This window comes from Bos javanicus, chromosome 18, assembly GCF_032452875.1.
Source record: "Bos javanicus breed banteng chromosome 18, ARS-OSU_banteng_1.0, whole genome shotgun sequence".
Taxonomy (NCBI): Eukaryota; Metazoa; Chordata; class Mammalia; order Artiodactyla; family Bovidae; genus Bos; species Bos javanicus.
The window spans coordinates 55,007,085-55,030,893 of NC_083885.1; the positions used below are offsets into that span (position 1 = coordinate 55,007,085).

Genomic DNA, 23,809 nt, shown 5'->3' on the forward strand with positions numbered 1-23,809 from the left:
GAGAGGCGGGAGGCCGCGCGGGGCATCCCGGGAGCAAGGGCCGGGCCGGGCCGCGGCGCGGGGCATTGTGGGAGGTGGACGCCGCTCCGGGGCGGGTAGGTGAGTGGGGAGGGGCGGGAAGGGTGCACATCTGGGGGAGGGGAGAGGCACAGCTGGGTGGGACAGCCGGGATGGGAGGTGCCGCGGCTGGCAGGGCTGGGAGGGGTTGTGGAGCCTGGAGCCGGCTGGGAGTGGCTCCAAGAGTGGGGGAGGCGCAGCTGGACGTGGGGGAGCATCTGGGGCGATGCAGCCCGTCTGACGACGACGGGCCACGTCTAGGGCGAGGACGCCAATCTAGGGGAGGATGATAGCTGGACGTGGGAGGAGGGGGCCACAGCTGGGCCGCGCGGTGCATCTGGGCAGATGGGGACCGCAGATGAATACTGGTGACACTTTAGAGAATTGGCCATAAGTGAATGGGGCACACACCTGTACGTGAAGGGGCCGTACTCGATGTGGGGAGGACGTCTGGATACGAGAGCATCTCTTGGAAGTAGGGGCACAGCTGCATGTGGCAACCCCTGGGGGCCCCATCTGGGAGAGAAGCAACAGCCGCCTAGTATCTGAAACACATTTGGGGAGGAGAAAGCCACAGGTGCATGAAGAATAAGACTGGGGATGAGCGATCCATTACTGGAGATGCGGAGCACATCCGGTGATCGAGGTTCTTTAGAAGGGCCGCGAGGCGGGGAGGTCGCAGCTGGATGTGGGTTACAGCCCTCGTATAGGCGCATGAAAAAGGGCGTTCTAGATGACCGGAGGCTCTAGAGGTTACCGCCAAGTGCAGAAGGCACATCCGGAAGGGGAGGGAATCCTACCTGGAAGCTGGGAACACATTCGGGAAGGGGTCCACGACTGAGTTTTAAGAGTCATATTTTGGGAGAGGGACCGTAACTGTACTAGGGATCACGTGTGTCTATGGAGGAGACCAGAACTGGAGTTAAAAGATCAGCCTGGCAGGTTCCAACTGTCCCAGGAATATAGCTGGGCGTGGGAGGAGGCCAAAGATGGGCTGGAGGTTAACGGGTACACCCCGCTCCCCGCCCCCGCCCCCTGCCCCACCTGGAGAGAGGCGTCAGTTCTGAAGAGGCAGGCGGAGACTGGAGCAAGCGGGAGACCTCCTCGGGAGAGGACGGATCTGATATCCAGGTGTCCTCCCCACCCCTCCCACCCAGGCGCCCCAGGATGGAGCCTCCACCAGGCACAGCGGCGGGGCAGGAGGAGCAGGAGCTGCGGGAGAGGGCCTTCTTCTCGTGGGCCGAGTTCAGTCGCTTCTTCGACGCGTGGTGCCAGCAGCGACTGGCACTCTTCTTCGTCAAGAGCTCCATGCACCTGGCGCGCTGCCGCTGGGCCAGCGCGCCCCCGCTCTACACGCTCATCGACGTGCTCAAGTACAGCTACGTGCGGCTGGTGTGCAAGGACGTGCGCGCGCCCAGCCGGCCCGCCGTGGGGTGCGTGAGCCGGGCTGGGGGCTGGCGAGGGGTGGTGTGCGTCCCGGGGGAGGGGAAAGCAGCGAGCCCGCACCCGGGAGACCGGGAGGGCAGAGATGTCAACTGAAACCGCTAAACCTTGAAGAGAGACTAAAGGGTCAAGGCTCAGACTAAAACTGAGACAGAGGCAGTTTGCTGGAGGGATGGAGAGCCACTTGCAAAGTGCGGCCTCCACTTAGAGATTTTCTAAGAGACCCGTGGAGAGGCACAGAGCGAGACAGACACACACACACCCAAGAGACATTAAAAAAGAAAATTCCAAAAACATGGAGACATGGCGCCAAAAACACCAGCCAGCCAGAAAAACAGGTGAGAGCCCAGATTTAGGACACCTATATGAAGAGGCTAGCTGCAGAGAAAGCCATAGGACAAAAATAGATCCCCCCCCCCAAAAAAAATCATTGCATTCAGTAAATCCAAGGCCAGGTCCCCTGCCAGAAGCTAGGGATATTTCACTTGGGGGGAGTTGGGGTGGGGGTTAGCAAGACAGACAAATTCCCAGCCCTTCTGCTTTCAGAAGGGACAGAAGAGTAACATGATATGAACAAGCTCACAGATAACAGTTCCCTCTAACTGTAATGCTTCAGAGGGCTTGAGGAATCCAGGAGGGCTAGGAGACACAACCAAGTGGCCAGGGGTATTTTAACTTACCCTAGTTTTAAACCCTGCACATTCTCCTTACAATGTTGGGTTTCCAGCCTCCCTTGCAACTCGGGAGGAGGCTGAGACATTGTTCCCGTGTGGCAGGCAGCCACCCCAATCAGAGGGGGCTTTGGCACTCAGGTTTGCCACAGACCCCACCACTCTCTGCCACCTCCTCCTCTGCCACTTCCTTTGTCTGTCTGGCCCTTGTCCGTGTATGAGTTGGAGACCCTTGGTTGGGGAGTCAGGGACAGAGGGGTTCGCTGAAGAACACAGGCTCTGCCTATGCTGCTTGAGACCGGCTCCACCACTTCCTGGGTGGGTCTCTTTGGGCGGCGAACTTCACACCTCCAAGCCTCAGTTTTCTCATCTATGGAAAGGGCTGTTGTAAGGTTACTGTGAGCAGGAAGGCGGCTTTCCAGTGCCTGGAACACGGGGCAGCTCAATACATAAGAACTGTTACAGGAGTCACATGCACAGAGAAGGAAGCTGGCAGCCTGGGGCCCACCACAGCTCTACTGCTCATCAGCCCATGACGCTGAGCTCGTGACATCCCCTTTCTGGGCCTCAGTTACCTCCCTGGGAAGATGGGAGAAGTAATATATTAATGGGCTTCCCAGTTGGCTCAGTGGTAAAGAATCCACCTGCAATGCAAGAGATACAGGAGACGCTGGTTCAATCCCTGGGTCAGGAAGATCCCCTGGAGGAGAGCAGGGCAACCCACTCCAGTATTCTTGCCTGGAGAATCCCATGGGCAGAGGACCCTGGAGGGCTAGAGTCCATAGGGTCACAAAGAATCGAAGATGAGTGGAGCAACTTGGCACACATACACACACGATAGTACTGATCAGTAGGTTTTGTGAGGATTCAATGAGTGGATAGATTGAGATCATTCAAAAGGGGGCCTAGGTGATTGCTTAGTAACTACAGTTCTCATTCAGAGCTCATTAAGCATTTATTGTGAGGATTACAATTCTCAGTAGCTTACCCACTGCTTATTCTAGAAACAGACTTGGAGAGCTAGAAGTAGAACAGTATCAAACACTCATTATCACCCAGGTACCTAGAACATGAGAGCTTGTGGGGAGCTCAGGCCCAATCTGGAATCTCTCCTTGTTTTTGCTTTTTCTCCTTGTTAACAGAACCCAATTCAAAACAACAGACACTTACTGAGCCCCTACCGTATTCATGCTGTTCATAGGGTGTGTGGAACCCAGAGAGCTGATGTCTGCCCTTGAGCAGCTCAGGCATCTAATGGAGGAGACAAAGGCCACCACCCCTCAAAGATGGCCCAAAGTAATGAAAAAGATGGGCTTCCCTAGTGGCTCAGTGGTGAAAAATCCGCCTGCCAATGCCGAGACACAGGTTCCATCCCTGGGTCAGGAAGATCCCCTGGGGAAGGAAATGGAAACCCACTCTAGTATTCTTGCCTGAGAATCCCATGGACAGAGGAGCCTGGCGGGCTACAGTCCACGGGATCGCAAAAGAGTTGGACACGACTTAGCGACCAAACAAAATGCCACAACAACAACAAAAAAGAAAAAGAGAGAGAGAAAGATGGAGGAGGATAAAAGAGGAATGATCAGCTGTACCAAGTTCCCAGGGTAGATCTGGAAGGCTGCCTGGAAGAGGTGACCGTAGGTGGTATTTTCTCTATGTTTGTGTTATGTATGTATGTGACTTAACAAACACATGGCACATACTACATGCAGGCACTGTCCCTCTACACATTTCAGAGGGACCCAGGGGGCAGGAGGGATGGGAGGGAGTGACAGGCCAGCAAGGGGGTGAGGACCATGCCTTGGGCTGGGCCTGGTGACTGGGTGGACAGTGGGATGGTCCCGGGATGCAGAGCCTGGGACTGGAGGTGATTGATGAACTGGTGGCTGAGGACGTGGGGGCCCATCACTTCTGAGCCCCTGTATTCCCTGCTCAGGCAGGGCCTCTCCAGTGTCATAGTCCAGGGACCAAGGACAGAGTCGGGAATGAGTTCATGAGAAAGGCCAGGAGACATGGCTGGAATGGTGTCAGGCCTAGACCCGCAGGGCTGAGTCCAAGAGCTGGGACTTCATCCTGGTGCTCCCCAGGGCTGTGAGCAGGGTCAGCTCTGGGGGTAGGAAGATCCTCTGGGGCCTGACAGGGAATGGACTAGAGGCGGGAAACCAGAGGCCAGAGAGGCGGCTGGGGCTGAGGGTTCAGGGAGCACACAAATGGGCCATCTTTCTAGCCCATCCTTTCCTGGAGGTTGCACAGTAACCCCCAAATCGCCACTGGTGTATGTATCTCCCCCACTTTTCCCAGCTGTCACAGCACTCCCCTCTTTAGAAGAGAACTCCCAACCTTTCCCAACACACACCAGCCTTTGAAAGCACAAACATCTTGAGAACCTGAAAGATCCAGAAGAATCCTGTGAGTGGAGTGCAGAACACAGCGGTGGTACTTTTTTTTGACGGTAAGACTTGCAGGATCTTAGTTCCCCAACCAGGGGTGGAGCCTGCACCCTGGACAGCAAAAGTGCAGAGTCCTCACCACTGGACCACCAGGGAAGTCCTAGGAAGGTACTTTTAGAAGAAAAAAAGAGGTTTGAAAACAGCAGCTACTTTTTAATTAACTGTTTATTAGATGTCAGCCCCCTTTCTCACCATGTATTTTAATCATCTCACTGAATCCTCTCAACAACCCTGCAAGGTCAGTATTATTATTAGCCCCTATTTCCAGATGAGAAAACTGAGGCACAGAGAGGTTAAAAAGACTTTCCCAAAATAACACAGCTGCTAAGGGAAAACCAGAATTTAGACCCACACAATTTGACCACAAAACCCAGGCTTTTAATTACCATCCTATCTCCCTCTCATCTTTATTTCAACCATGGATCATTTTAATGTGAGAGTTCAATGTGCTAACACCCTAAGGATATTTTGGTCCTAGGTACCATGCATTTGTTCGTTTCATCAAGAGGTTTGTATTGAGCATCTACTATATGCAGGGTGTATGTGTCTTAGGTACTGTGATTTCAGTGGGGAGCATTCATTGCAGATGTGCATCAATCAAATCATCACGCCAGTATTGTGATGGAATCTGCCCAGGGATGGTCAGGGAGGGCTTCCTGGAGGAGGTGGTGCTGGCTCTGAGTTGTGAAGGATAAGTAGGAGTTATCTAGATGAAAAGAAGGGAGAAGGATGTTACATGAAGAGGGAAAGAACTTATGGTAGGTTGGTTGCAATTGAAATAGGGGGAAAAATGAATGGTTTGGAGAGTTTAGAAGGTGTGATAGGCAGGACTTGGTGGTGGGTGATTTTGGTGGGATGAGTAATAAGTGGTGTACCTGGGGTTCAGACAGTGGCATATAGTCATTCACTCATATATTTACTGAGCACCTCCCAGGGGCTGGAGCTGTTCTAGGTGTTGAAGATCCAGCAGTAGACAAAACAGACTAAAATTCCTGCCCATGTGGAGCTGACAGTGAGAGGGGCTTGTGGTATTGTTCCCCCAGTTAGATGGAGAGAAGTGGCATGTGGAGACTGCCATAGACCATTGTGTGACATACTGGGACCCCATAGAGGGCACGTGCCATCCTCTGGTACGTCCATTCTTCTGGATGCATGGCTTCCCCTGTAGTTGGGGCTTGTTCTAGAGGCTGAAACACCCAGGCCCAAAGAGGTCAGACCAGAGAGAAAGCCCATGAATTTTTCTACATAAATGTATGGGGTAGAACCCCATGAACTTGTCATTTGGTTAGATCAGAAATGGCTGCATGTTGGAAATTCTCTTGAGCTTCATCGGATACCATCGTGGCAGCTCTACTGTGCTGTGCTAGTCACTCAGTCGTGTCTGACTCTTTGTGACCCCATGGACTGTAGCCCACCAGACTCCTCTGTCCATGGGGATTCTCCAGGCAAGAATACTGGAATGGGTTGCGATGCCCTCCTCCAGAGGATCTTTGCAACCCAGGGATCAAACCCAGGTCTCCCACATTGCAGATAGATTCTTCACCATGTGAGCCACCAGGGAAGCCCCTCAGAGCGGCTTCACATTTTTCTTCTATTTAGAATGATTTGTACACTGAAGATTTTTCTAAATTTGCATTCTTTCTGTTACTTTAAGCAAAAAGTCTCAAATGCTTTTTGTGGATTTTTAAAATCTGTTAAACTCTTGGGTTTTACTTTGTGCATAGAGGGAAAAAAAGAATTGTCTCTGATTTAACAGAGACAATTCCAAGTATTTAGACTGAAGGTTTCTCAGGTGGATCCTGAGAAGGATCACCCTCCTCAAGGACTGTTTAGAAAGAATGTGGGAGCCTTTAGGGGCTGGGGTGTGCTACTGGCATTTACCACCCGGAAGCCTTCTTAACTCTACCAGACCCCAGATGGTCTATGTTAGAAGGGTTGGCAGACTAGGAGCCCTGGGGCCAAGTGCAACCTGCAGCTCATCATTGTAAATAAAGTTTTATTGACACACAGACACACCCATTCAGTTACATATCATCCATGGCTGTGTCTATGGTATAGCAACAGGACCTGTAAGTTTGCTGACCCCTGCTCTATAAATGTGAAATCTACCAAAAAATGCCAATCTCACCTCCCCATGGAGAAACACAGTCCCCTTTTCGGACAACAGATGTCAATTTAAACATTATCAGAGAAATATATACTCTGATGTTTTTCTTTTTGTACTCTGGTTTTCTTTTCCCGCACCCCACTCCAGTACTCTTGCCTGGAAAATCCCATGGATGGAGGAGCCTGGTGGGCTGCAGTCCATGGGGTCGCTAAGAGTCGGAGACGACTGAGCGACTTCACTTTCACTTTTCACTTTCATGCATTGGAGAAGGAAATGGCAACCCACTCCAGTGTTCTTGCCTGGAGAGTCCCAGAGACGGGGGAGCCTGGTGGGCTGCCGTCTATGGGGTCACGCAGAGTTGGACACGACTGAAGCGGCTTAGCAGCAGCATTCTCTTTTTCACCGTGCTGGATGTCATTCCCTAAGTTGATGCCAGGTGATGGGCCATGCCCTGCAGTTTGAAAACTACTGTCTGAGACAGGCTTTTGCTCACGCACATAGAGATGTATAAGGGCATGTTAGCTCACGTGTTGTCTGTAAGGGAGAACTGGAGACAACCTAACAGTTGGCATAGTTGTGGAGTGGAATATTAGGCAGCAAACAATGAAACAAAGTCTTGGAGAGCTAACGAGTGAAAAAACAAGCTACAAAAGGTTATATAGAGTGTGATGCTTGTATTAGTTTCTAGTTGCTGCTGCAACAAATTACCACAAACATTGTGGCTTACCACACACATCATACAGATGTGTGATCTTACGCTGCTGAAGGTCAGAAGTCCAACACGGGTCTCAGTGGGCTAAATCAAGTTGTCTGCAGGGTTGTGCTTCTTCGGGAGGCTGCAGGGGAGAATCTGTTTCGTTGCCTTTTCCAGCTTCTAGAAACCACCCCCATTCCTTGGTTTGCAGCCTCTTCCTCCATTTTCAAAGCCAACAGCATAGCATCTTTCAATCTGTCTGACTTTGATGTTCCTCTTTCCTTTTTCCCCTTATTTAAGGACCCTTGTGATTCCACTGGGCCCGTCTGGATAACCTAGTATCATCTCCTCACCTCAAATCCGAATTTAATCATATTTGCAAAAGTCTGTTTGCCCTGTACAATAACATTTGCAGGGCTCCTTCAACTAAGATGTGACTATCTTTGTGTGTAAGCATGCGTGCAAAGTTGCTTCAGTCGTGTCTGACTCTTTGCGACACTATGGACCATAGCCCCCCAGGCTCCTCTGTCCATGGGATTTCCCAGGCAAGAATACTGGAGTGGGTTGCCATGCCCTCCTCCAGGGGATCTTCCCGACCCAGGGATCAAACCCATGTGTCCTGCATTGTAGGCAGATACTTTACCACTGAGCCAACAGGGAAGCCCATTTTATATATAGAAGTGTGTATATTTTAATCCCAAACTTCTAATTTATCCCACCCCTTCCCCCTTTGGTAGCCATAAGTTTGTTTTATATGTCTTTGAGTCTGTTTTGTAAGTTTATTTGTGTCATTTTTTTTCAGTTCCATGTATAAGCAGTATCATATATCTGTCTTTGACTTAAAATCACTTGGTATGGTAGTCTCTAAGTATATTCGTATTGCTGCAAATGGCATTATTTCATTTTTATGGCTGAGTAATATTCTACCATATCTGTGTCTACATCTGTATATAATACAGATATCTCACCGTAAGGCTTTGTGTTCCTTTGATACCTCATCAGTTTGAGCACCTTTTTATGTATACAAAGTTTTGAAACCTTGTAACATCATTTTCATCGCTTATGAATACATAAAAACACATGTGGGAATGCTCAGTACCCCCTTTTGGAAGTGGCTACCTCTGGGGGCAGAAGGAGGGAGGGGATTTAGTTGAGACAGAGTTCACAGAAGGCCTCGGCTTGCAATGTTGTTATTGCTAAGTCAGAAGGGGATATAGGAGTATACGAAACATTTTATTTCTTCAAATTGATTAAGGTAAGTATGATAAACCATGCATTCACTTTTAATAGAACTGGCGGTGGTGGATACAGAACTCTAGCACACATACAGCCCTCCCCCATGTTCCAGACACTGTTTTCCAGTACTTTCCAGGTAGCAACTCTTTTAATCCTCACAACAACCCTATGAGAAACGTGATGATTGTCACCTCCCTTTTAAGAGGAAACTGAGGCTCAGAGACCTGAAGCAACCTGCCCAAGGTCACACAGCCAGCATATTCTTAAGGCCCTCTACTCTTCTCTGTGCTCAAAACAATTCTTTTTAAAACAATTTTACTGAGAGTTGATTAACAATGTTGTGTCAGTTTCGGGTGTGCAGCAAAGCGATTCAGTTAAGACATATATTCTTTTTAGATTCGTTTCCATTGTGGGTTATGACAGGGTATTGAGTATAGGTCCCTGCACATACAGTAGGTCCTTGTTGGTTATCTAGTTTCTATATAGTAGTGTGTTTATTTTATTTTAGTAGTGTGTATGTTTTAATCCGGAACTCATAATGAATGGATCCCTCCCCCCGCTTCAAACAATTCTTAATGTTAAAACCTAAGAATAAAGGAGAGAGAGAGAAGGCAGAAGAGGGCGGGCAGTGGGGTGATGTGACTGGCGGCCGTGATCCTTCCTTCCGCAGGCCCCCCCAGCCTGGCTGCCCGGCCTTCATCATCGTCAAGCTGAGTCCGCTGCGGGACCGCCTCGTGGTGACGGAGTGCCAGCTGACCCACTCGCACCCGGCCTGCCCGCTCGAGTTTGCCTACTACTTCCGCCCGGGCCACCTGCTGGCCAACGCCTGCCTACCTGTGCGCACCACCAACAAGATCTCCAAGCAGTTCGTGGCCCCGGCCGACGTGCGCCGCCTGCTCTCCTACTGCAAGGGCCGCGACCACGGCGTTCTGGACGCCCTACACGTGCTCGAAGGGCTCTTCCGCACCGACCCCGAAGCCAAGGTGGGGTCTCGCGAGAGGCAGGCGGGGAGCAGGGGTACGGGGGAGAGCCACGCCCAAGTCTCGCGGGTCTTTGATTTCATCCATCCATCCATCCTCCCATTCATCATTCTCGCCTTTCATTCATTCCTTTTCACATTCATTCAGCACTTACGGAGGCATGGGATGGGGGTGAGAGGTGGCCGCCAGCAAGACACAGTCCCTCAGAGAACTCATCCTCTAGGGCCGCGCCCTGCAGTAGAACTTTCTGCCGGGATGGGAATGCCTATGATCCCACGCCGCCCACTATGTTAGCCCCGCAACCACATGTGGTTGTTGCGTGCTTGTCATGTGGCCAGTCGGACTGAGGAACCCAATTTTTAAATATTATTTCGTTTTCACGAATTGAAATTTAAATAGCCACCTGTGGTGATTGGCTACTGCTACCGTGCAGTGGTCGCGGGAGAAACCACAGACAGGCATGTCCAAATGTGGTATCAGGTCAGTAGAGTTGGGGCTAGGTAGAAAAGTATCCGGAGTGATGGACGGTGCTATTAAAAAATTTTTTTAACTGAACTACACAAATAGAAAATGCACAAATGATAAGTATGGAATTTGATGAGTATTCGCAAAGTAAAAACACCCAGGTCAACCAGATCACATCTTAGTAGGGAGGGTACGCCATGATATAATGAGATGAATGGGGGTTGGAGGGGTAGGGGAAGAATCCTAAAGGAGAATAGGGCAAGAGTGTGGACAGGGCCCGTTGTAAGGGTGCTATTTTAATGTGAGTGGTCAGGGAAGGCCTCTATGAGGACATGATGGTGAAGCTGAGGAGACAGACTGGAGGGAAGGGACACCCCCCCCCCAATCATTTTGCCTTTGAAAGGAAATGGATTCCAGGTAGAGGGAAGAGTCATTGCAGAGGCTCTGAGGCTGGGAGAAGATCCGGGTGCTGGAAGAATGGCGAGAATACTGCTCCTCTGTGAGGAATCTTTCTGCTGGTTTGATCTGACTTCAGAGCCAGGGAGGATTTAAAGGGAAAGAAGGAAGGAAGGGAGGGAAGAAGAGAAGGAGGGAGGAGAGAAAACTGGTTTCTCCTTTCTCCTTCTGGCTGTGCTTTCATGCATGGAAGAGGTCCCGACTCAGGATAAAGATGAGGTGTGAACCTGTTACCAACTCCAAGCTCACTCTGCTTGCTGCACGAGAGGCCAATAAATCCAAGGGCCGAGGTGTTGAAGGAAGGAATATGACTTTATGCAGAAAGCCAGCTGACCCAGAAGATGGCAGACTAACGTCTCAAAATAACTATCTTCTTGTTGCCGGGAGGAAGCCAGTTCTGACTCCATGTTGGAAACTGTTTCTTTGACTTGCTTTTATTATTATAATCATACTCAAGGGCTTGCCTGGGAGGACCCTGCCCCTCTGCTTGACTGTAAACTAAAGTTCCTTTGTTCATCTCCTGGAGAGATAGTTTGTGCTTGCCCCCCTGTGAATAGAAGAGAGTAACACACCCCTTCTGAAGGTTGGACATTCCCTTGGAGATGTTTTGCAAGACTGAAGACCCTTTCACTTTACTTCCCCACTGCATCTCCCTCTCTGTTCTGCCTTTTGACTTTAGTTCCTCATTGCCTCTTTCTCTCTGATCTATAAAACAACCTGGCGTCCAAACCCCAATAAGATGGTTATTTTGAGGTGCTAGCCTGCCATCTTCTCGGTCTGCCGGCTCCCCGATTAAAGTCTCTTCCTTGCCTTCCAAGAGACCTCACCGCGTCTCTCGGATTCATTGGCCTATTGTGCAGTGAGCAGAGCGAGCTTGGACTTGGTAACATTCTCAGGGCCTGGATGCCAGGGTGTTTTATGGATAGGAGATGGAGGGAGGTGAGAAAACAAGTTAAAAAGACCATTTACTTCTTGAAAATACCTCCTAGAATGGCAAGTCTCAGGCAGGGGAATGTGTTAGTTTTTCTTTACAATCATTCATAGATGGGTAGGGTCAGATTATCTCCCTGTGAGCTAAACAAAGGCACTTTAGCTTAAGGGTCAGACAGAGGGGGCAGGGTTCTCTGAGACAGGCCATCATGTATGATTATAACAACAAAAACAGAACACACACACACACACACAAAAAAAAAAACACGAAGGTTAAAGCCATAGAAACAGCAAGGAGTCAAAATTAACCCTTCCCAGTAACAAACCCACTCTCTAGAATCAAGTCCAAGCACTCTTCCCATCTCCACCTCATGCCCAGTAACAAGCCCTCGTTCACACCCAGCCCCCTATCCACACATAATATTGATAATTTCGCTAACGTTTATCAGGCACTTACTATGTTCCGGGCACTGCCCTAAGTGCTTTATAAATGGTGATTTCTTTCAAATCTCACCAGCACACTACAAGGAAGGAGTCCACCATTCTCATTGTCATTTGGCAAATAAGGAAACTGAAGCACAGAGAGGGCAAGTAACTGGCTGGAGGTCACACCGCTACTTAGCGACAGAGCTGGACTTCAGACCCACACAGTCTGGATCCAAGGACATGCTCTTTACCACTCTGTATATTCCTCAGTTTGAAAATGAGGTTCCTGCGCCTCCTTGTCAGTTCCAGCTCTTCCCTGGAAACACCCTGAGTAGGGTCACCCCTGCAAGAAGCAGCATGTTCATATTGGAAAGACTCCAAAGTCAGTGGATCATCCTTCTAGCTCCCAGTCTGGAGGCTGTCATGAAATCCACCCTCAACTGAAGTTGGTCCTGGGTCTGTGACTTGCCCTGCCTTAATTTTTTTCAATTGAAGTATAGTTGATTTACAGTGTTGTGTTAGTTTCAAGTATACAGCAAAGTGATTCTGTTATGCATATACATACATCTATTCTTTTTCCTTATCGGTTATCACAAAATGTTGAGTTTAGTTCCCTGTTCTATACTCAACGTTGGTGCTTATCTATTATATATAGTAATGTGTATATGTTCCTGGAGGAGAGCATGGCAACCCACTCCAGTATTCTTACCTGGAGAATCCCCGTGGACAGAGGAGCCTGGTGGGCTACAGTCCATGGTGTCGCAGTCAGACACGACTGAGCGACTAAGCACAGCACAGCACGGCGTGTATATGTTCATCCCAAGTTCTTAGTTTATCCCTGCCCCTGCCTTTTCCCTTTGATAACCATAAATCTTTTCGTTTCTAAGTCTTTGAGTTTATGTCTGTTGTGTGAATAAGTTCGTTTGTATACTTTTTTCAGATTCCACATATAAGCATTATCATGTGATATTTGTCTTTCTCTGTCTGGCTTACTTCACTTAGGATGATAATCTCTAGGTCCATCTGTGACGCTACAAATGGCGTTACTTCCTTCTTTTTCATGGCTGAGTAGTGTTCCAGTGTGTGTGTGTGTGTGTGTGTACGCTAAGTCGCTTTGTCGTGTCCGACTCTTTCCCACCCTATGGACTGTAGCCTTCCAGGCTCCTCTGTCCATGGGATTCTCCAGGCAAGAACACTGGAGTGGGTTGCTGTGGTCTCCTCCAGGGGGTCTTCCCAACCCAGGGACTGAACCTGGGTATATTATGTCTACCTGCATTGGCAGGCAGGTTCTTTACCACTGGTGCCACCTGGGAACCCCATTACATACACACACACACACACACACACACACCCCACATCTTCTTTGTCCATTCATCTTCTGTCCATGGACACTTAGGTTGCTTCCATGTCTTGGCTCTTGTGAATAGTGCGGCTGTGAACTTGGGCTGCATGTGTCTCTTCAAATTAAGAGTTTTCTTTGGATATATGCCCAGGAGTGGGGTTGCAGGATTATATGTCGACTTACCTTAATACTTTTGAAAGAAATGAAGAAGTTCTAGAAAACCAAGACACAGACTAGTGAAAGGGCTCTTCCTTTTAAAAAAAAATTTAAATACTGGTGTTTTGAATATGTAAGACGGTCACATGGTCCTAAATTCAAGAGGTACGAAGGGTATGTAGTGACAAGTCCCCTTGACAAATCCTGTCCCTCGGGGCTCCTCAGAGGCTGCTGGAGTATTCAGTGGCTTATCCATCATTTGTATCTTTCTGTTTTATAGCCCAGCGTTGTCCCACAGAACTTTCTGTGATGCTAGAAATGATTTGTGTCTTGCTGTCCAGTAGGCTAGCTCATGTGGCTATTGAGTGCTTGAAATATGGCCAGTCTGACTGAGGAACTGAATTATTTTATTTTATTTGGCTGTGCTGTGCCGGATTTTTAAGTTGTGACTTGCAGGACCTTAGTTCCCCCACCAAGGAACCAATACATGCCCCGCTGGAGTGGAAGTGTGGAGTCTTAACCACTGCGCTGCCAGGGAAGTCCCTTGAATTCTTCACTGAATTACACGAACGGAAATTTCAGTAGCCCCATGTGGCTAGTGGCTTCTGAACGGAACGGCACAGCTCTCTGCACAGATAACATTTGCATGTGTTTCTTTTTAGTCTTCTTTGCCCTCCCCCCTCCCCCAGCAAGGCAGCGCATCACACCCACTTTTCTGCATCTTGCTTTGTATGCTGGGACCTGCCAGACGTTAGCATCTTTTGTTCTTCCCCTGGGGCCGCTCAAATCCCCCTGAGAAAACTCCAACCACTTGGCTGGCTGGAAGGTAAAAAAAGACAACCATAGGCTTACAGAGCCGTTTCACCGAGGGTATCCCAGAGCCCTATCTGAACCTGGAGCTGGTGCACCCCCTGGTCTCTCACGGCTCAGTCTCAGCCTTTCTACCTCTTGTTGGCTCCCAAATCGAATCTTCTCTGTGTCCTGTTTTTTACATCAGGCTAGTCATTCGGGGAGTGATATGGTAACAGCTAGAAATTTGCTTTTATGTGGACGCACACTAAAAACATGATATACATTCTAGCTGTACCATTTCCTGGCTGGGGAACATCCAGTAAGTTGTGAACACAAGTTGTTAATACACAACCTCTTTGGACCTTGGTTTGTTCATCTGTAGAATGGAGATAATCAAAGATACTACTTCATAGGGTTTGGGGCCTTGGTTTAGGGTCTGGTGGCTCAGACCATAAAGAATCTGCCTGCAATGTGGGAGACCTGGGTTTGATCTCTGGATCAGGAAGATTCCCCTGGAGAAGGGAATGGCTGCCCACTCCAGTATTCTTGCCTGGAGAATCCCATGGACCAAGGAGCCTGGCAGGCTGCAGTCCATGAGGCCGCAAAGAGTCGAACATGAGTGAGCAACTAACACTTTCATAGGGTTTAGGGTTGTTGTTTTTGTAGGGGTGTGTGTGTGTGTGTGTGTGTGTGTGTGTGTGTGTGTAAGGAACAGTGCCCAGAAAGTTGGAAGCCCTATATGATTTGGCTATTTAGCTATTATTTTTATCCCTTCATATTTTTGGGGAGGTGGGGACAGTCTGGACACTGTCCACATGTTATTCTGTGCATGTGAAAAAGGAGGCTGTGTGCCTGAATATAGGAAGCTGTGTGGTGGGGAGTGTTAAGTGGTATGGTTTCCAATATTCACATCACATTCTGATGTGGAATCTGGTCTACGGATGTTGCAGCCCAGGGCCACCGATCTGTGGGTCTGAGATGGTACCCACGCTCATTCGCATCCTCCCAGCTGCTCCTACCCGGCCACTCCATCCACCCTTGTGGCCCACCATCCACCATGCACCTCACCCTGGAAGCCTGGGAGGCAGGCCCGATCACTTCTGTGAAGGGTCTAATGGTCAGAAGCATGGACCCTGGGCCCAAAATGCCTGAGTTCAAATCCCAGCTCTGCTGCTTACTACCTGTGTGACCCCAGACAAGCAACTGAACTGCTCTGTGCCTCAGTTTCCCCATGTGAAACATGGGATGGTAGTAACAGGCCCTGATGTTCAGGATTGTTGTGGGAGTTGAAAGAGTTAATGCTGCAGAACTGTGGAGATAGTTTTTCCCAGCAGTTTGCATATGTGTATTAAGTCGCTTCTCTTCAGTCATGTCTGACTCTTTGCCACCCCATGGACTGGTAGCCCGCCAGGCTTCACTATCCATGGGATTCTCCAGGCAAGAATACTGGAGTGGATTGCCGTGCCCCCCTCCAGGGGATCCTCTCAACCCAGGTATCAAACTGACGTCTCTTACGTCTCCGGCATTGGCAGGCGGGTTCTTTACCTCTAGTGCCACCTGGGAAGCCCTTTGCTCTGTTTGCTTTTCTCTTATTCCTTTTCACAAGGAGAAAAAGATAAGAAGCTTACTTAATACAGTGGACACATGTAAGGTTGTTCTGGAGGTTTTTTTTAACCCGTTATATCTATTAATATTTTCTTTTCGTTTCTGTTTTGTAACAGAAGTATAGTTGATTTGCAATGCTGTGTTACTTTCTGCTGTACAGCAAAGTGATTCAGTTGTACAAGCATATACGTTCTTTTTCCCATTATTTCCATTATGGTTTGTCACAGGATACTGAATAGTTTCCTGTGCTATTCAGTGCTGTGCTTAGTCACTCAGCGTGTCTGACTCTTTGCGATCCCATGGACTGTAGCCCACCAGGCTCCTCTGTCCATGTGGATTCTCCAGGCAAGAATACTGGAGTGGGTTGCCATGCCCTCCTCCAGGGGATCTTCCCAACCCAGGGCTCTAACCCAGGTCTCCTGCATTGCAAGAGGATTCTTTACCGTCTGAGCCACCCAGGAAGCCCGTGCTATACAGTAGGACCTTGTCATTTATCGGTTTTTTTTTTCTTTTTTTGAGATGTAATTGACATATAACATTCTGTTAGTTTCAGGTATACAACATAAGGGTTTTTTTTAATATTTACTTATTTTTATTTATTTACTTGGCTGTGTCTGGTCTTAGCTATGGCATGCAAGATCTTCCTTGGGAACAATGACTCTCTAGTTGTGGCGCCCAGACTCCAGAGCGTGTCAGGCTCAGAAGTTACAGCGCTGGGCTTAGTTGCTCCATGACATGTGGGATCTTAGTTCCCCAATCAGGGTTCTAACCCACATCCCCTGCATTGCAAGGTGGGTTCTTAACCCCTGGACCACCAGGGAAGTCCCCATAAGGGTTTTGATATTTGTATATATTGTGAAATGATCACCTCAGTAAGTCTAGTTAGCATCTGACAACTTTTATCTTTACACTGGTTTCTACACCAGCTCCATCGAATAAGACTTTTTGTGTTGATGCAATGTCCTGTCGGCCCCAACCCACAGAGTAGACATTAACCTCGCCCGGCTGCTGAGCAGTGAAATATGACCGGTGTGACCGAGCAAGTGAATTTTTACATCTTTTTAAGTCTTCATTTAAATGTAAATTGCTACTGTATTGAACAGAGCTGCCCTAGATCGAAACATCTGCTAGGATAAATTAAATCATAAAGTAATGGTAGGTATAAAAATTAATGACGGTTGAAAAAACTGATTGTGGTGCTGTAACTGGCTCAGTGGTAAGCCGACTAGGCTTTTCCATAAAATGTATCAAATGCCTCTACTCCTTAAGATGCTGAATGTACAATTTTAGGGTGGGGGAGGCAATTTCCGTGTTCTTTTTGGACTCTGCTAGGCTTTTCAGTGGAGAAGGCAATGGCACCCCACTCCGGACTCTGCTAGGCTTTTCAGTGGAGAAGGCAATGGCACCCCACTCCAGTACTCTTGCCTGGAAAATCCCATGGACAGAGGAGCCTGGTAGGCTGCAGTCCATGGGGTCACGAAGAGTCAGACACGACTGATCGACTTCACTTTCAGTTTTCACTTTCATGCATTGGAGAAGGAAATGGCAACCCACTCCAGTGTTCTTGCCTGGAGAATCCCAGGGATTGGGGAGCCTGGTGGGCTGCCATCTGTGGGGTTGCACAGAGTCAGACACGACTGAGGCGACCTAGCAGCAGCAGCAGGCTTTTCAGAGAAGGCAATGGCACCCCACTCCAGTACTCTTGCCTGGAAAATCCCATGGACGGAGGAGCCTGGTCGGCTGCAGTCCATGGGGTCGATGAGGGTTGGACACGACTGAGCGACTTCACTTTCAGTTTTCACTTTCATGCATTGGAGAAGGAAATGGCAACCCACTCCAGTGTTCTTGCCTGGAGAATCCCAGGGACAGGGGAGACTGGTGGGCTGCCATCTATGGGGTCACACAGAGTCGGACACGACTGAAGCGACTTAGCAGCAGCAGCAGGCTTTATTTTTAATAGAATTTTTTGTTGTTGTTACTGTTTTGGTGTTTGTTTTTGTTTTTTCTTTTACTTTGAAAGTGGAGAACTGTGCATTGCTTTTTAACCCGTTTTGAGGGATGAGGTCAGATTATGGCAGAATAGTTTGTGGAGAGATCTATGCTTAACTTATATTCCAACCCTGATTCTTCAGCTGTGGGTCAGCTCTGCAGGGCCTGGCTGAAACAGCCTAGCTGCCTGCCTGGTAGAGGGGACCTAAGCTCATTGCCACTAATCTCCCTACCCCATTAAGTGACTTTCGTGCAAAAATAATGAGGCCAGAGTGGCTGAGGCCAAGGCAGACAAAAAGGGACAGGAGATGAGGTCCAAGGGCCTGATCATCCAGCTGGATAGCTGTGGGGTGAACTCTGGATTTGACTTGAAGTGTGATTGGAATTTCTGGGAAAGGTTTTCAAGCAGAGGAGGGGGTGATCTGATCTTGAAAATGCCCCCTGGCAGCTCTGTGGGGGACTGGGAGAGACAGGGAGCCTAGTGGAAGTGGCTACAGTAATCCAGGTGGGAGATGGTGATGGTTCTGACCAGTGGCCATAGGGGTGGGGAGATGGGGTCAGATCCTGGACTTATTTTGAAGGTTGCTGCTAGATTTGGGGATGGGTCAAATTTTTAAAAATACATTTATTTGCTTGCACCAGGTCTTCGTTGCAGCACACAGAAGAATCTTTAGTTGCGGCATGTGAACTCTTAGTTGTAGCACGTGGGATCTAGTTCCCTGACCACAGATCGAACCCATGCCCCTTGCATTGGGAGCAAGGAGTCTTAGCCACTGGGCCCCCAGGGAAGTCCCTAGGGGGTGAACTGCATGTGGAGGGTGAAGAAACAGAGGAGCTAAGAGTCAGCCTTGAGTGCTGGGGACTGAGCTATAAAGTGGATGGTGGATTCGAAACCAGGATTCAAAACCAGCATTCCCTGAACTTCCACTCCAGAGATAGTGGCAATTGCTACACACTAGCATTCATTCACTCACTCACTAGGGATGTATTGAGCTGTGGCTCAGGCCAGGTGCCATTCAGAGCACCAAGGGCTGCAAAAGTGAAATGAAACAGTATCCTTGTGATGCTGACATCCTAGGGAGGGCAAACAGGCAGCAAGCGAAACAGCAAATAAAAATGTAACACGCTTCAGGGGGTAAGTGTGGAGAGAAGTGGCTGGAGAGAGATGGGTGTTGGCTTAAATGGGGTGTTCAGAGAAGACCTTTGTGAGCACCTGGTCTTTAAGCATGGATGATAGTTATGATAATAAGAAACACTTCAAGAGCACTTACTGGTTATTGAGTGAGTATTGTTGAATAATAGTGATATTATTTGTCAGTGCTGCATGCATGCATGCTCAGTTGCTAAGTCATGTCCGACTCTTTGCGACCCCATGGACTACTGGCCAGCCTCCTCTGTCCATGGGATTTCCCAGGAAAGAATACTGGAGTGAGTTGCCATTTCCTTCTCCAGTGGATCTTCCTGACTCAGAGATTGAACCTGGATCTTCTGCACTGGCAGGCGGATTCTTTACCACTGAGCCACCAAGGAAACCCACTTGTGCCCTGAGATGTTCTAAATACTTCCATTCATTTCATCTGCCTAGTCACACTCTCATCATCATCATTTTGCAAATGATAGAGGTCAGGGAAGTGGCCAGAAGCTACACACAGCCAGGAAGTGGGGGCTCCAGGGTCTCAGCTCAGGCCATCTGGTTCCAGACGCTATGCTAAACCTGACCATCCATGCGTGAAGGAATGACTCTTCATTTCCCAGAAGGGGGAACTCGGAAACGAGGGGGTTAAGGAGGAAGCTGGGCACAGAGAGCCTGAGTCACAAGGTTAGGAAGTGGTGGTGCAGGGACTCAAAGCCAGGCAAATTGGCCCCACAGTCTATGCCCTTGAATTCTAGACCAGTGGCTCTCAGACTTGAGCATGCATGGGAACCCCAGCTGCATGCATGCGTGCTCAGTCGCTTCAGTTGTGTCCGACTCTTTGTGACCCCATGGACTATAGCCCATCAGGCTCTTCTGTCCATGGGATTCTCCAGGCAAGAATACTAGAGTGGGTTGCCATGCCCTCCTCCAGGGGATCTTGCCAACCCAGGAATCAAACCCGTGTGTCCTGCATTGCAGGCATATTCTTATACCACTGAGCCACCAGGGAAGCCCTGGAAACCCTGGGAGAGCTTGTCAAGACAGATTGCTGGGCCCCTCCCCCTGAACTTCTGACTCAACGGGGCTGCAGAGGGCCTGGGAATATGCATTTCTGTCAAAGAATCAATAGGTGATGCTGATGCTGCTGATCCAGGACTTACACTTTGAGAACCACTACCCTAGCTGCCTTTGAGTGTAGGAAGGAATGAATACCCAGTTTCTATTAGGGGGAACTGAGGTTCAGAGACGCTGTCTAGTGGGCAAAAACCACACAGCTCTTAGATGGTAATGCCAGAATCGCAAATCCAGGCAATCTGGCCTGTGTGCTCAATGTCTCAATCGTGTCCCGTTCTGTGTGACCCCATGGACTGTAGCCCGCCAGGATCCTCTGTCCATGGAATTTGCCAGGCAAGAATACTGGAGTGGTTTGCCATTTCCTACTCCAGGGGCTCTTCCCCATCCAGGGATCGAACCCACATCTCCTGTGTTTCCTGCACTGGCAGGTGGATTCTTTACCGTGGCTCCACCTGGGAAGCCCCCAATCTGGAGTCGGGTTTTAAACCATTCCCCTGCACTGCCTCCTGCTGGTCAAACGGATGAATGAATGAATGGTTGGAGAGCATCACAGACTCAATGGACACGAATTTGAGCAAACTCCGGGAAATAGTGAAGGACAGGGAAGCCTGGAGTGCTACAGTCCATGGGGTCTCAAAGACAGGGACACGACTTGGGCACTGAACAAGAACAGCAGCAATGAATGAATGGATGGAGTCCCAATTCCCGCCGAGGGGGGGAATCGTGGGCAGGGCGACGACCCCTGAGCCTCTTGACAGCTCTCCCTGCCTCTCCTCCCACGCCCGCAGGTGAAGCTGGTGTTCGTGGAGGACCAGGCGGTGGTGGAGACCGTGTTCTTCCTGACGTCACGCACCCGGGCGCTGCTGCGGCGCTTCCCACGCATGCTTCTGGTGGACCGGCTGCCGGGGCTGCAAGGCGCGCTGGATCTGCTGGCGGTCCTGTGCGTGGACGGCGCGGGCCGCGCGCGTCAGGCCGCGTGCTGCGTGGCGCGCCCGGGCACGCCGAGCCTGCTGCGCTTCGCGCTGGCCTCGTTGCTGCAGAGCGCGCCAGATGTCAAGGGCCGCGTGCGCTGCCTGACTGCCGGGCCCGAGGTGGCGGCGCAGCTGCCAGCCGTGCGCCAGCTCCTGCCCGGCGCTCGCGTCCAGATCTGCAGGGCGCAGGGCCTGGAGACGCTCTTCAGCAAGGCGCAGGAGCTTGGCGGCGCGGGCCGCGAGGACCCGGGCCTGTGGCCCCGCCTGTGTCGCCTGGCGGGCGCGTCGTCCCCCGCCGCCTATGCCGAGGCCCTGGCCGAGCTGCGGGCCCACGGCCCGGCCGCCTTCGTCGATTACTTTGAGCGCAACTGGGCGCCACGCCGGGACATGTGGGTGCGCTTCCGCGCCTTCGAAGCCGCCCGCGACCTGGACGCGTGCGCCTTGGTGCGCGGCCACCGCCGGCGTTTGCTGCGTCGCCTGAGCCCCTCGCGCAGCGTGGCGCAGTGCCTACGCGATCTGGTGGCCATGCAGTGGGCCGACGCGGCTGGGGAGGCGGCGCCCGACATCTCCGACGACGCGGGCCCTTGGCCGGAGGGGGAGCCAGGGAGGGGAGCACAGGTGGAAAACCAGAGGTTGAAGGGCCTAGAAACCAGAGACTGGGGAGGGGCGTGGAAGGAGGGAAGTTTTTGGAGACAAGCTCAGGTGGAGAAGGAGTGGGCCCGAGGGCTGGAGACCAGAGACCGGGGAGGGGCTCAGGTGGAAAGTGAGAAGGGGAGAGGGTTGCAAATCCGTGACTGGAGAGGGGTCCAGTTGGAAAACCAGGTGAGAGAGCTAGAGGGGAGTGTCTGGAGAGGGTCCCAGTTGGAGAAGGAGCGCTTGAGAGCTCCCGAGATCCGAGACTGGAGGGGGGGCCCGTTGGAGGGTGAGAAAGATTGGGGGCTGGAAGGTTATATCTGGAGGGGGGCCCAGGTGGAGGACCAGAGGTTGAGAGGACTGGAAGGGTATACCTGGAGGCTGGCGCAGCTGGAGGATCGAAAGGTTAGGGTGCTGGAGACCGCAGACGGGAGGGGGACCCAGTTTGATTGCGAGAGAGTCAGGAGTCATGATGGGAGCTCCTGGAGGGGGCCCAAGTTGCACGATGAGCGGGTAAGTGGCCTGAAAACCAGGGACTGGAAGGGGCTGCACTTGGAAGCCGAGAAGGAGAGGGGGCTGGAGGTCAGAAACTGGAGGGGGGTCCCTGCGGAGAAGGCCCTGGAACTGGTCCCCGAGAATGGAGACCCCAGGGGGCCCCAGTGGGGAGATGGGAGGCAGAGAGGGCCAGAGACTAGAGAAGGAGGAGCGAGGTTGGGTGTCAAAAGAAGAAGGGGCCTGGAGGATGTAGTTCTGATCCAGCTGGGGGACCCTAGGGGGGCAGGCCTGGAGAATGGAGACGGAGGGGGTGCCCAGGCTGGCAGCCCCAAGAGCAGAGGCGGGCAGGGCAGGGAGTGTGGGGACCCAGGAGGGGGCTGTCTAGGGCTGGGGGATGGAGTCACGTGCAGCGCCCCAGTGGGGACCGTGTTAGAGGGTGACCCAGAGCGGGCAGCCAGAAGGAGGAGGTACCCGGCGCCAGGGGAGAGCTCGCAGGAAGGAAGTGGAGGAGAAGGCCCAAGGGAACCAAAGAGGCCGTGCTGCCCTTCAGGGGACGAGGAGGTGGACTGGGAGCCGCTGGCCAAGTTCCGAGCAGCCTGCGGGCCAGAACTGGCAGAGCTGGTGGCCGAAGAGCTGGCCTTCGCCCGGCAGCACGGGACCCGCGGTTTCCACTGGACCGGGGCTGGCTTCGCCCTGCAGGACGGCGCCTCGGACTTCTTCCTGGACGGAGCGCTGACGCGCTGCTCCTGCTCCATCCACGCGGCGCGCCGCCTGCCCTGCCGCCACGTGTTCGCTGCACGCCTCCTCACCGGGGCAGCCTTATTCCACATGGACCTGCTCAGGGATTGCTGGGGGAGGGCCCCCGAGCCCTGAGCCTGCCGGCCCCTGCCCGTGACCCTCCACGGTGGGAGCGGGAGGGCACGCTTCGATCCCAAAGATAACAGGGCTGAGGCCAAGAGGGCCACCCCATTCTGTCCCCGGCCACCTCCTGGGGTACCCAGGGGCCCCATCTTGGCAGCTGGCCTCTCTGGATCCGAGGGGGGAGCCGACAGTGTGGTCTCTGAGGTCCCGTGGCAGATGGTGGTAGCCAAGGGATTCTCCTTCGGAGAGGAAAGTTGGGGTAAGAGAGTGTAGACAGGGTCAGGTCGGGACAGGAGAAGGAAGGGGATAGAGCTGGGGGAGGGGAGGACACCAGGATGTGGGGAGAGCCTGGCAGGAGGAGGGAGAAAAGCAAAGGGGGGATGAAGGAGAGGGGAGGGGAGACAGGACAAAGGAGACATGGAGGAGAGAGGACAAGGGAAGAGGCAGAAATGACGAAGAAATGGAGACATGCAAGAGGAGGTTGGAGAGGGTGGGGGAGGGGAGGAGGAGATGAGGATGAAGCAGAGGGAAGGGGAAAAGGAACCGGCAAAAGAAAGGAAGGGGAGAAAAGAAATGGGAGGGGTTTGATTTGGGATTTCTCTGAGGCCTGGAGTCTTGGATCACCTTTGCCTACTTGTTGGTCATTCCCGGAAGAGACAAAATTAGAGGGGGGCCCCGGGGGTCTGATGGGATGGGCTGGGGGGCTCTCCAGCAGGGGAGGGTAACCATCTGGACTCTGGCGCTTTAAGATTGGAATAAAACAGTACTATTTTGGTTTTCGTGCTGAGTTCTTGGCTTGTTGGGGGTGGGTGGGAGGCCGAGACCCAGAGGACAGTTGAAA

At 51.3% G+C, this 23,809-nt stretch overlaps 1 protein-coding gene across 2 annotated transcripts; it reads left to right on the forward strand.

The window, feature by feature from the left end:
- Positions 1-33: 33 nt before the first annotated feature.
- ZSWIM9 (zinc finger SWIM-type containing 9) lies at positions 34-23,743 on the forward strand. Of its 2 annotated transcripts, none has more exons than XM_061388863.1 (4): positions 34-99; positions 1,215-1,490; positions 9,329-9,641; positions 20,797-23,743. In XM_061388863.1, the coding sequence occupies exons 2-4, from the start codon at positions 1,225-1,227 to the stop codon at positions 22,978-22,980; spliced, it is 2,763 nt and encodes a 920-aa protein (XP_061244847.1). In that variant the 5' UTR covers positions 34-99; positions 1,215-1,224; the 3' UTR covers positions 22,981-23,743. The 2 variants fall into 2 exon arrangements, with proteins under 2 accessions (XP_061244847.1, XP_061244846.1); XM_061388862.1 differs by having other exon boundaries at positions 43-95.
- The last annotated feature ends 66 nt before the right edge of the window (positions 23,744-23,809 follow it).

Bases quoted from the DNA above. Each gene is read 5' to 3' on its own strand.
- ZSWIM9 (XM_061388863.1), top strand. From the start codon at position 1,225: ATGGAGCCTCCACCAGGCACAGCGGCGGGGCAGGAGGAGCAGGAGCTG. The intron at 1,491-9,328 runs GTGCGTGAGCCG...TTCCTTCCGCAG, and splicing joins CCCAGCCGGCCCGCCGTGGG to GCCCCCCCAGCCTGGCTGCC. The intron at 9,642-20,796 runs GTGGGGTCTCGC...CCACGCCCGCAG, and splicing joins GCACCGACCCCGAAGCCAAG to GTGAAGCTGGTGTTCGTGGA.